Consider the following 14,097-nt stretch of genomic DNA (forward strand, 5'->3'; position numbering starts at 1 on the left):
GTCTACAAAACAGGGTCAACACTCTTTGACTGTGAAAATTGCGATTAAGTCTGTAGAAAATCACAGATCATGATTTAGTCAGGCAATTTTCCTTGACTTTTAAGTTAAAATTTAGGGTTTCTGTGGTTTTTCTATTTTTATTGTGATTTTTTCCTGATTATTTGAAAAAATAGTTAAATTTTTTGTAACTTTGTTTTCTGTGTTATTTGTGAGAGATTTTGGCTACTATGATAGGCTGAATATTTTCTAGGTCAGGCTTAGCATTAGGTATACCATATATATGAAATACTTTGAATAAGTTTCAAACTGCTATGAGGGTCTCTTGTTTAGTTTTGAGTCTAATGAGGGTTTAGGTAAAAAAACATTGAGCTGCCCCTGACATAGGAGTTCATACTTCATGATGGGATGGCCTTCAATTTATAGGTCCAGCCATTTTTATTTTAGAGAAAACCTCTTAGGAGAAACTAGAAAGATATTTTAAAAGTCCTATGTAATTTTTTATAATTCACATTTTCACAAGAAATAATGTATATTTTAATTTTTTATTCATATGCATTATATTTGACATGAAATAATAAATTAGTACATTTCTGTTTTCACATTTATTACATTGGTTTGCAGTTCTTGAGCATTTCCCATTTCAAACCTGGGTAATTTAATTCTATTTATATTTTTACGTTGCTGTGCTAACACCATGTGAATAGAACGCTACTATGTTTTTTGATTAACATTTCCTTGCTGTATACAGTTTAACAGAGGGACAAGTGCCATGCAACGATATGTAGCTTCACGCCCAATGTTTATAGATGTTGATATCATGAATGCAGATGCAAGAATGGTTCTGGGAGACCAGGGGCTACAGTCAGGCCCCAGCAATGTGGCACGTGGCCTTTCAGCACTGTACAAAGAGATCATAGGTGCTACATATGTTTCATGATTCTTTAAAAAATGATTTTAGGGTTTAATTTTATTGTTTTCTATTTAACACTTAAAGTTTTTAGTGTGAATAGATTTGTATGGGTTTTCACTATTCTATGTTTTTGCTCAAAGAAACTGTCCGTAAAGAAGCTGCTACAATTACAGCTGTTTTTCCTTCTCCAGATGCAGTTATGTCAATCCTTGTGCAGGTTTGTAGAATATGTAGCTGTATTTTTGTTGTTATTGTTGTTTCTTGGGTTTGTTAAATATATGACAACCTTAATTATTTAGATACCAATCTGTTGTTCTTCATATCCTTACACTTTTGCTTATGAAGAAGAAGATTTTGAGCTGTGTTTGGTTACAAATTATATATTCCAAGAATCCAATGGAATGCCCGATGCATGTCTGTCAGATTATAAGTTTTTGGTTTTGCAGCGTGTTTTGGAGCAGAGGGTTTCTGCAGTGTTGGATAAATTTTTGCCAAAGCCATCACTTGGAAACCCACCTCCTATGGAAGAAGGAGGTCTTTTATTGGTAAAATCCTATCCTTTCTCATAAAATATGCAGTTTTTTCATTGAAATCAGCACAAGATGTTTTGATTTCTTTTTAAGTTCTTGAAAATTCCTGTGTTGGTTTATTCTGCAGTATCTAAGAATTCTAGCAGTGGCATATGAGAAGACACGAGAACTGGCTAAAGAGCTGCGGGCCTTGGGATGTGGTGACTTAGATGTTGAGGGTAAGTCAAAAAGGACATGGTAAACACGTTAGTTAAAAGAGCTTGAACTGTGTATAAGAATGTGTATTTTGCTTCTTACAAAGTACAATTATGATGAAAATGCAAACTTTAAAAAATTTAAGCAATTTCCCAGACAGGGTTGTTCATATCTTTGTTTTATTTGAGAAATTAATAGATTATATTAATCTTAATAAATGAAGAAAGTAGGTCAACAGGATTTCATAGTACATTCATACAACAGAAGAGTATGAGGGTAAAAGGACACCATATTTGGAAATCTAAATAAAAACCACACAAATTTGCATGCCAAAATTTTGTAGAATGCTGACTTTATAACTGCGGGTTAATATGTATCAAAAAAATTACGAGGTTTTTTCCCACAGTTGAGGGATGAAGAATTCTGAGATTCAATAAAAATTGTAGCAGAAAAAATCTTTCTTGGTAGTAACTAGGCAAACCAAAAGATAAATATATATATTTTTTAATTTTTTGGCATTAAATCAGCAAAAAATCATGTTAATCTTAGAGAAAAAATAAGGTCAGGGTTAGGGAAAAAATTAAAAAATGGTGCCACATAAAAAAAAACCCTTACCCTAACCCAGAAACCAATCTAGAAAAATAATGATTTAATTGTAAACATATACTATTTTCCCCTTGTTGAATCTTGATTTTTTGGGTGAAAAAAATGGTGTGGTGACTAAATCACAATTTTTCAGGCGTTTGATATTTTTTCTTTGATTAAAGTTTTATGTTTCATTTTCTTGGCGAGGTCCTCACCACCAAGACTGCATGTGTTAAATTGTTTAGGGGTTGCTCAGATGGTTTTTTGGTGGCCAAACAATTGAAGCCAATATAACAAATAATCTCCCAAAATATAACATCAACAGCCTTTGTCATCAATGCTAATATTTCCAACAATTTCACTTTGACATCAATGACCATATTTCTCACAATCTCCCTTTTCAACAAAACAAATTTTGACATCAATGACAACACTTCCAACACTTCCAACACTTCCAACATTCAGTTCATCCATCAATAAATATAGGTATTTTTTGTAGTGTATCAAATTATGATGTTTTATTAGTGTTCAGTTGCATTTTTAGTCAACCCCATTGACCCATATTTCATTAGTAGTGATTCACATGAAACCATCTCTCACGAACACAAATGGTTCACTTAACATTTGTTGCATCTAGTTGATGTTCATAGGGATGAAACATTAGCACTTCTTGAGCAGTCAACCATCCTAGTTCTACTCCAACTCTGGTGCTCTTAACTTTCAACCATAGAGTTTCCACCAAGATCAAACTCACTTAGCTTGCTACCTGATATGCAAACCTTTAGTGACTGTTATGCCTTATGAACCATTCGTTATAGAGTTTCTTTAGCTCATCCATTGATAAGTGGGAGGTATTTTTTGCAACATGTCAAATTATGATGTTTTATCAATATTCATTTGCATAATTTTTGAGTCAAATGCATTAACCCATGTTTTATGAGTAGTGGTTCACATGAAACCATCTCTCATGAGCTTGAATAGTTCACTTAGCACTCATTACATCTAGGTGGTCATAGTGGTCATAGGGGTGAAGCATTGTGACTTCCTAGGAGGTCATCCATCTTAGTATAGCTTTGACTCGATTTATGCTTAATCATGGAGTTTCCTCAAAGGTCAAGCTCACTTTTCTTGCTACCCCATATGCAAAACCTTTAGCAAGTGTTACATCTTATAAACCATTCATTAAAGAGCCCCTTTAGCTCAACCAATTGTGTAATTTATAAGTCAAAACTCATTGACATATATTTCATGAGTATTAGTTCACACAAAATCATCTGTCATGAGTATAAATGGTTAACACTTATTGCATCTAGTTCATGTTCATAGAGGTAAAGAATTGGGACTTCCTAAAAGGTCATCCATCCTAGTACTTATCTGACTCAAACATGCTTAACCATGGAGATTTTCCCAAGATCAAGGCCAATCAGCTTGCTACCTCATTTCCAAAAGTTTCAGAAATTGTTGTGCCATATGAACAATTCATTATAGAGTGAGGCTCTTTGGCTCATCCATTGACAAGGAGGTATTTCCTGTAGTGTGTCAAATTATGATGTTTTATTAGCCTAGTGTTATTATGAATTTTTAGGCCCTATTTCTAGATAGAATGAGTTATTATGTGTTGCAAGAGCTTATTGATGTAATGTTATTATGATATTTTCTGTCTTTTGAATATATATTATCTTAATTTCTTACAGAAGATATAAGCTAAGTCACAGAATACAGCGATTTTCAATTTTAATCGAATTTCAAACTTTTATAAAAAAATCATTCAAATTCGGCCATAAAAAAATTCTGCTAAAAAGTGGGCAGACGACAGAATAACTTTTACAAAAACTACAAATGTGAAATAAAGTAATCCAATACAATGACATTTTTGTATATAAAAGAAATGGCAAGTTCCTAGAATAAGAGGGTGGTTTCCTGCACACTAAGATTCAATTCAACATGTTCCTCGGCTGTGGCTATATAAATGCCTGACAGAAAATGTTAACTTGCAAACCCACATTGAACTACCTAGTAAAATTTTTCTTAGAGAAATGCAGGTGTCAAGTGGACTTCCTTCTGCAGGTTCAAAAGGGATTCCGCTGTACATTGTATTAGGCATATCATATATGATCACTAGCATTACTGAAATTCCTACATTTCTTATGGTTTATATTTTATAAATGTGCCATCTTTTTATAATGACTTCAAATCTATTTAGCAATGTAAGCTATTTTGATAATTTATTAGAAATATACATATATTTAAAAATAAACAAAATTATGTAAGGCAAATTTTATCCGATTTTTTTTTTCGAATTTTTCCCTTATCGAATTTCATCCAAATTTGCTGGCTGTCAAATTCGAACCTTGTGACTTAGGATATAAGTATAATTTTCATTTGCAACTTAATAGAGAAAGTAATTTTTTGTTCTAATTTCACTTTTACATTTGCCATTTAAATGAAAAAGTGAATTTAAGTGACCTGAGAGATTTAATTTGTCATTGACATTGAAAAGTGAATGCAGTATTCATGTCTTCTGGATCTTCCAGATCCAGATCTGTTTTGATCTGCATTGAAATACATAAGCAAACTTCTCTGGAAAAATAATATATTTTTTTTTCTAATTTCACTTTTACATTTGCCATTTAAATGAAAAAGTGAATTTAAGTGACCTTAGAGATTTAATTTGTCATTGACATTGAAAAGTGCATGCAGTATTCATGTCTTCTGTATCTTCCAGATCTAGATCTGTTTTGATCTGCTTTGAAATACACAAGCAAACTTCTCTGGAAAAATAATATTTCCTCTCCTTGGGGTGTGCCCAAGAATTCGGATCTCATTTTTGAACATTTTTTACTTCCAAATATGATATTCTCTGTTTTCCACATGCTCCAGACCATTTGTTTACCTTATTGGCTTGAAAATTTGAGAAAGTGCATCTTCTTTGTCAAGACAGATATGGGAAATACAGATGATACTTTTTTTTTCTTGACAAGTATTTGAAACAGGGGCTATGTTTTGAATTATGAACGAGAAAGTGTTGGATGTTGGCATACAAATTGACACAATATGAAATTTTTGTATGGTTATATAGTTTATCTCGGAATTTTTTTGTAAGGCAGGTACACCTTGTCTCTACAACAATAATACTGTGTCGTTACATGAACTGATAGCCTATATAAATTTTTCAAAATGACCATAGTTATTTTCAACAGTCTTACTCTATTTTTCATCTCACTAAGTTAAAAACTTGGAAGATGCATTTATTTAGCTTTAAAATAATCATAGGAACCAACTTTCAGATTTTATTGCAACTGAATGCTCTTTCAATTGCAGGCATGATCATTTTTGATGTGTACAAGTTTAGTCATATGAAGGCAGTTTCTATATATAGGTTATATTCTGTATAAACTCAATCATTTCTGTATGTTTATCCAATGATTTCAGGGCTGGCAGAATCTTTATTTTCTGCACACCAAGATGAGTATCCAGAACAGGAACAAGCATCTCTAAACCAACTATATCAAGCCAAGGTCTTGCTGTACATATCTTAGTTTTGATTTTAAAGTTTATTTGCATGAGATGGATTTCAATAAAGAGTGCGATGAAGTGGAACATATTTTTGTCCTTATCAGATGGTAGAGTTGCGTTCTGGAGCACAACCAGTTCCTGAAGTTTCTGGTACACTTTCCCGTGGAAAAACATCTGCTGCATTTGCACACCAACAGATGTCAGTAAGTGTTGTTACTGAGTTTGTTCGCTGGAATGAAGAGGCAGTTGCTCGGTGCACTTTGCTATCGCCTCAGGTAAAGGAAACTGGGTAATCAACTTTCTTATGGTGTAGTGAATTGGGTTCTCTATGTAGTACATCAAATATTATTTCAAATGTATGTTTTGTTGCCACTGTGTTGAAACTCGATTCAATTGATATTTCTCGATCACTGGTTGTCTTTGAGCTGATTTGTTTTACTAAGATTATCTATATTGATATAGAAATGCTTTATTACTGATATTTCATCATTTAGACAAGATGGGGAATTTTCTTTAAAATATTTTCTATGTGCTTTTGAGTTGAAATATGGATAGGCATTGGAGTAGCAACATGGCTAGTGTGACAAAATAGTATATATCCTTTATATAGAACGAATCGATATGGGTAATTCACCAATCACTAGCATCATATTCTTTAATTTTCCATTTTCTTCCACTTTTTCTTACTTTAGGATTGTTATTGGTAATGGGCATCGTGTATTGTATGATAGCATAGTTTCTAGATGCTATTATTGTGAGGGTAATGCAAATGTTTTGCACATGTACTATATCACTATCTATCATCAAATATGGTTTGTTTTTTGTGATTTGAATCCTAGAAGTATCTGATGGACAACAAAAAGATTGAGAATTGATTTATTGGGAGGTAGGGTATGCAACATAGGTATGATAAAAAGTTTGGGTACATGGTTAAGAGAGTTGAATGTAACAATAGAATCACAAATACATAACCAATCTATTTTACATCTATATCGAGCTAAGTTATTGGTTCAAGTTAAAGTTGAGGTTTAGGTTTGGGTTTGTGGGTTCGATCATTTTTAAATTTGGGGTTGGGTTTGTTTTGGGTTCATCCATAAAAAAGCATATAAAAATTAGAAATATATACATATGTTATATATATAATAATACTTATAAGTCTTCTGTGATATTAATAAGGTTTATGTATAATATTACAATATAATAATAAAATTATAAACAAAGTCTATATTAATTAAAAATAAATTTATTAATTTTAAAAATGAATTAATGTACATAACTATAAATTATTTATTATTAAAAGTAACACTAATAATTTATTTACATAATTTATGTAAGTAATAATAATTTTAATTTAAACATTGTAAATATTAAATATGTTCAAACTTCAATTTAACATATTGGATATACTAATAAATAATAATTAATAAACTAAATTAAAATTTTAAAATATTAAACTTCAATATACTAAAATTTTGAAAAAATAATGAGACATTTTTCATACGTTAAATTTTATAAAAACAAAATATAAAAAATAAAAAACAAAAATGAAAAAACCTAGCAAAAAAAACAAAAATGAAAAAAAAAACAAAACCTAAAATAGTGCACCTAGCTACCACCAATCATATTTTCATATTCATTGACTTGGGATACATGCTGTAATGTCCCCTACCTGATCTATTTAAATATACTAAAATTGATAGATCTTCTTCAATAAGTTATTAACAAGTGCTTGTCTATTTTTCTCATTAGCTGATTAATTTCATTATTCATAGTTCTTAATATAGATATCAAACCTTGCTACTACTTCAGTTTTAAGGGAGAAGGGTTTACATATGTTACCAAAGCGCTTACAGATCCAAGCCCTTACCTATCTTGGGTCTATACCCTCAAGGCTTATGGGTCACTGATCCCCACCCTATCTTGGGACTTAACATATTGCTTGGATTTAGACTGCCCCTCTTTGAAACATCTCAATCCCATCTTCTTAAATGCGGAAAGTAATAACATGATTTAGACTATAAGTATATATATTTCTTATGTATTATGAATATATATATGAAATTAAGTATGACTGTCATACATATTGCAGTCCATATTAGTATTACTATTAATTCTACATAAGAACATTATTGGGCTTCATATATTAGGCATACTTATTAAACACATCCCCATGCATACCACCAAGAACAAGGATGTTACTGCCTGTAACTTAATAACAGTTCTGATCCGATCTGATCCATGGTGATCTTACTAGATGCTTTTGATTCCGTTCCTTTATATCTCTCAATGTGAGGGAGAGGTCACACCTCTTCATCATGTATGCCCTTTGGCATAAGACACGCCCTTTCACCATTAGCACCCTTTGAAAGAGTGCAGCTCTTCATCATTTCTGCCCTTTGAAAGGGACAACCTCTCATAATCAGATCTGCACTTCTCATTTCCAAATTATTCCCCCTCTCAAATGAGGTTCTCTTCTCCCTTTTATATCTCATTGTTGAGGGAGTCACAACTTTTCCTTTCATGTCTTTTGACTTTTCATTAACTTAATTAATTTTTAATTAATCATATTTAATTATATTATTTTATATTTTAATTTAATTTAAAATATTTTAATTTTATTATTATCATTTATTATTAAATTTTATTTCAAACTGGGGATATTACACATGCTTGACTACAGGATTCACCCATGACTATTAGTCATTTGGTAGAGCACTAAAATGCCCTATCCTACAAGTACTCATCCTCTTTCGTCATGTGCTAGGCCTTTGCATTGTGGCTGTGGTGGATGCAAAGGAAATGATAAACATTTGCACACCCTAGAGGGAGATTCGTAGAAAAGTAGTGAAGCCCTCAATGAAGCTCGTCATATGTTTATACTCCAAAAAATATAATCAAAAACATGTTTTTAAAAGTGATTTTCAAAGGAAAAATTTGGATATTCATAATGGGTTCGCCTGGGCTCATCTTAGAGGAACTCATAGTACTTTTCCAGTACCTTGGATGAACCCCCTCTCAAACTGAACATAGATCTGTGTCTAGGCCGGATCGGACCCTAACGGACCCTAACATACAGGTTCAGGGGGGCAAACTGATAACATATATATTATGATCATGATATTTTCCATAAAATTGTACAATTCTTCTTTATTTGATGCCAGAATTCCAACTAAGCTTTGAGCATTTCCTTGCAATGAGGTGTGTCAGAACAAATATTTACAAGTAGTTCATCCACACCATTTGGGTAAACCCCCATGGGGGTCTCTGCCCAAAGATTGCCTTCTATGCTGAGCACTTTCTGGAGCTAAAGGATGGACTCATTGTGCGTCCTTACTTATCCCACCATTGGTCGCATTCTCTTCGGATCCCCCTTGGTTCCTTTAGAGTAGGCTCTCATTGTCTCCTCATTGAGACTGATCATCAGTTAGTTAGAGAGCACAGGATTTGCCGGTTATGCAATATGAGAGAGGTTGAGACCGAGGAGCATTTCATCTTCCGTTGCCATATATACTATGAGATCAGAGGTAGATTCTATTGCCTTTTTAGGGGAGCTCAGTCCCTCTCCACATTTTTCAAATACGCAGACTAGAGGTGCCTTGCTCTCTATATGCAAGAGGCTGTTAGGCTCTGAGACCTCTCATTTGAGCATTTGCAGCACGAAACTATACAGTCATGTCAGCTTATCACCTCCTTCCCCAGGACTCACTCAACACGTGGCACCAAGCGCTAGCTTGGTTCCCCTCTAGCCATCATTGGTCAGTAATCTCTAGGAGGTGTTCCCTTTAGCAGCGGTGCTCCTCCCCCTCCAAGAAGCGTCAGAAGCGATTTGGGCCTCCTACTAGCTCTATGGATTACCCTTTTGTTTTTGAGGTTCTTCTCAGCGGAGCAGACTTTGTAGTTGGGGTTGGGGGTTGGGGTTGTCCCGGTTGGGACTCCGCTCCTCTCTTCCTCTCTCTTTCCCCTCTTTTGGTTGTTTGCTTTTTGTGTTCCTGTTGTTTTGTTTCTCTTCTTCGGGCATCGTTTGGTGTCCCTGCTGTGGGCTGGCCCCCTTTTTGGCTTTTGGCAGTCCCTTAGACCCACCTTGTGGTCTTTTGTTGGACATTAATTTATCTTATCTCATTGGCAAGAGAAGAACTATAGTAAAAAATGTTTAGGTGTATGGTTAAGAGAGTTGAATTTAACAACAGATATATAACCAATCTATTTCTCATCTATATCAAGATCATAATTATTCTTATAAAATTGAACAATTAGAACACAATCAATTAAGACTCAAGTAACTAAGTTATATAAGCTAATTTCTATGTAACTGAAGTGACAAACATAAAACTTCATATTGAATAGCTTTAGTTTTGAAAATGATCTTAATATGCCTTGTCACATGTAGTGGTTGGTGATGAATATTGGGATTTCCTTAGCCTTTGCATCCAACTTTTTGATTCAAATAATTTTGTTCTCAATCTTTTGTAGCATAAGATTGAGAGAGTGGATCACACAAGTGTGCAAACGATGCATTAATAGTGTTCCTCAAACAACAACTTAGGAGCTCTACAATTATCTTTGTTGTTTGTTTTGATTTGGACAACATCATGTTGTCCTACTTCCTTAATGACTATGAAGAGTGTAATGTCCCCAATTTAGGAAATATTGATATGTAAACAATTAGCTTTTGAGTGTTGTAAAAGACTAATTAGTGTGCTAGGGAGAACAACAAACTTCTTGGAGTGCTTGGGGTTGGTTAAACAGTGACATTGGTTTTTGGTAGTTAGCTCAATTACCCTTGGTGAGCCTTGTGATGCTTTCAGAACTGATTTTTGACCTTGTGGGAGCTCTCCAAAGAGAGTTTGGTGCCAAACTCGGTGTTGTTAATCAGCCAAAGTTAATGTCTACAATTGTAGTGTAGAATGGGATATATAATAGACAATGGGGATATTATATATACGCATATATACATATATATAGATATATGCATATGTATATGTATCAGAGTTTCGGGACTTGCCAAAACTCGCTAGGTTTTGGCAAGTCTTGAGCTAGGTGATCCTAGGCAAGTCCCAGGGGCCCAAACTCGGGCTTGTTCGAGTCCTAGGTGTGTTTTGGTGAGTCCCAAGACTCGCAGACTCGGCCTGGACCAGGAGAGTGGGCCCAAACTTGGGCTTGTCTGAGTCCTAGGTGTGTTTTGGTGAGTCCCAAGACTTGTAGACTTGGCCTGGACCAGGCGAGTTTTGATGCTTGGACTCAGCCAGACTCAATTTTTTTTTTTTTAAATCTCAGAAAATGACAAAAATGGACTTTTTTGACGTTTCCCCACACCCCTTCTATCGTTGGGTTTTTCTCACATCTAACATCTTTTGTAGCCTAAACATTGCTACCACTCAAACCCATTAGCGCCTCCACTCCCAAATCGTCACTAGTTAGTGGACCTACCTTAGATGCCTTCGTAGGAGGGATGCAAACTCCTTTGAGCCATAGACTTCGAGTTATTGTTTCGATATTTGTTTGGAACATTTGACAATATTTATATATCTAAGTGTGCTATTTCTTTCAACTATAATTTGCATTTATAATTATGTGATCCATGTGTTATTGTGTATGTGATCAAATTAGCTTCTACTATTCTACATGATATGTTATTGTGTCTTTAAGGTTTATTTAATGAAGGGTGCATAAAACAAGTTTCAAATCCTTAAAAATCTCTAAATTTCTTCGGTTTTTCACTTGGCGAGTCTGCATCGAGTTTTTTTGCCGAGTCCTGAGTTGAGTCACCCTCACTGAGTCCGAGTCTCATTTCTATGATATATATATATATATATTTGGAAGACAAATGAATTCCTGCATGACAACATCAATCTTTTTATGAAGAATTCAAGGCAAACAAGATTCATAAACAAAGTATACCATTTCAATTATGCATTCATTTTCAATTATAGTCTAGTTTGTACAAAGTCAACCTACAAACTAAGTACAAAGTTCCAAAAAATTAGACATAGCCAATAACTCTTGCTACTTGAAGAGGCAGCACCCTTCATAGGGTTGAGAGGTAGCATCTCTCATGGGTACTGGGAGTGGAGACCCTAGTGGGATTGAGAGGCAACAACCCTTGTGGGATTTGGGGGAAATGCCCCTAGTGGGGTTGAGGGGCAGCACCCTATGTGGGGGTTTGTGGGCAATGCCATTTTCTCAATTTTACCACTAAATGGCTAAATTAGGTATTGACACATTTTTGTTTATAAAAAATGTTTTAAGAAATGGTTTTTTATTTTTATTTTTATCTCAACAAAGAAAATATCTAGCAACAATTTTGTGATACTAAAATATTATAAACTCTCTATTAATATTTAAAGTATGCTGTATATATCTTTTTTTAAATTTAAAATGATAACATCCTTAAAAATGAATCCAACAATTTAATATTCAATTTTAAACAAAATATTATTTATTAAAACATAAGACACATATTTCATCACATTCATATTATATATATATATATATTTATATTCAAAATTTCTCGTGTCTAATCAAATAGAGTGCATTTCTTCGTGGAAAATGTGTCACTGTCCAAAATAATAATGAAATAAATCTAAAATGCCCATTACTGGAAAACGAAAGAGGGGGAAAATACTGGAACAAGTTTCTACAGCTTGTTAAGATAAGCCACTAAACAAATGCTCATCTGAATCCTTATTTGATATGACACTCACAAAAATTATGTAAGAGAAATTTATTTACAAATCAAGAAGAACAAAATCTTTAATATTACTCTGTTTTGTGTCTTGAAACCAGTATCTATTTACTGTAGAAAGCATAGAATCAGTGAGGATGATATGAATCTGAGATCACTGATCCGATGTTCTGACCTTTTCTTCGATTGTGTGTTGTGAGTATGGACAAAATTTCACAACTTTCCCTTGAATTTCTCTGGTGTAGTCAATCTTTTTGATGATTTTCTTTCATGATTTGGATGCCTTAGATTGATAATATTTAAGTGTAAAAATTACATAGGTAAATCATGCGAGTAAAGAAGGGAATTTTTTATTTATATATACCCAACTTTAAAGCATTTATACAGCAAAAACCCATTGAAAATCATGGGGCAACAATTTTACAAAAAACCCTGATTTAGTGGTGGAAAAATCAACAAGCTTGGCGATTTCTAATTTTGGTGATTAATCGTGATTTTTTCTTGACTTTTGCTTCTATGATTCAGACCAACAATTTTTGGTCCTTTATCTTCAAGAGGCCGTTATCTTTTTGTGTAGATCCTTGCATGAGGTCTCTCAAGATTCTAGAGCATCTAGGTTGATCACCTCCTATTACATCAAAGAGACTAGCAACTCTAAACAACCTTTGGACATTGCTATTTCTCTTATAGATGCATACAAACTTGTGAGATGGTCTCTGATTGCTTTTACCTTCTAATGTTCCTCAACATTAGGATTCTATTTCATTTTGAAGGTGTAGTTTAACTTCTTCTTGTTGGCATAAATATGCTCCTCTTCGGTTAGCCCCCAACCACAAGGGCAGATGGACATTATATTCTTTCACTAATAGAATGTTGTCCTCATTTTTGTTTTCAAAATTGAAGGACCATTACATAAAAATTTTGTCAAAAAATGAAAATTTTACTCTATGACACACTTACCGAGGCAGAATTTTGCCTAATCCTTGGACTGGCTTAATCTTCAGTCCATCCTCGAACCATGTTTCAAATATCATCGCATTCTGGGTTCGTTTGCTATGTCTTTCCTTCAATTTCGGGTTTTTTCTCCCTGACTACAGGTGGGAAATTTTCCTTGAATTGCAAGTTTTAATGATTTTCTTTGTTCTTTGTAGGGAAATTTTTGGTTAATTACAAGTGCACTTTATTGAAAAAAGAACTTGTAACTTACTTTTTATTTCCCCCTTGATGCTTTTTGGCTTTTTAAGTCATAATAGGGATTTTTTGGATAAGTTACAAGTTAATTTTAAATTGCATATTTAAAAGTCACTTGTAATTCTTTTGAAAAACCCTTGTTTTTAATGTCTTTTGCTTGTAATAGGGATTTTATTCCCCTATTACATGTGTTGAGTTATTAAAACTTGTTGTAGGGATTTTATTTAAATAACTTGTAAATCTCTCTCCAAAACCTGATTTTGCTTAGAAATGGAATAAAGTGACAATTTTAAACTTGCTATTGTGCCCCAAAAACCCGATTTTCTCCATAAAGTGTAAATTGATGAATTTTAAACTTGCAATTGGATTTCTAAAACTTGATTTTGCCTTGTTGAGAGAAAAGTAACACTTTGAACTTGTAATATGGGAATTAAAACCCGATTTTCACTATTACATGTAAAATGAAACTTGTTCTTCTTTCCCAAAAA

At 33.5% G+C, this 14,097-nt stretch overlaps 1 protein-coding gene across 3 annotated transcripts in view; it reads left to right on the forward strand.

Moving 5' to 3' along the window:
* LOC131034874 (exocyst complex component SEC10b) overlaps positions 1–14,097 on the forward strand; it is a 147,387-nt gene that overhangs the window by 80,524 nt on the left and 52,766 nt on the right. For all 3 annotated transcript variants that reach the window (XM_057966474.2, XM_057966475.2, XM_057966476.2), the window contains 6 exons: positions 749–917; positions 1,051–1,127; positions 1,357–1,455; positions 1,568–1,658; positions 5,653–5,738; positions 5,841–6,011. In XM_057966474.2, coding sequence (XP_057822457.2) covers positions 749–917; positions 1,051–1,127; positions 1,357–1,455; positions 1,568–1,658; positions 5,653–5,738; positions 5,841–6,011 — 693 coding nt within the window. The remainder of the gene's footprint in view (positions 1–748; positions 918–1,050; positions 1,128–1,356; positions 1,456–1,567; positions 1,659–5,652; positions 5,739–5,840; positions 6,012–14,097) is intronic.

The sequence above is a fragment of the Cryptomeria japonica genome, chromosome 10, assembly GCF_030272615.1.
Source record: "Cryptomeria japonica chromosome 10, Sugi_1.0, whole genome shotgun sequence".
Lineage (NCBI taxonomy): Eukaryota > Viridiplantae > Streptophyta > Pinopsida > Cupressales > Cupressaceae > Cryptomeria > Cryptomeria japonica.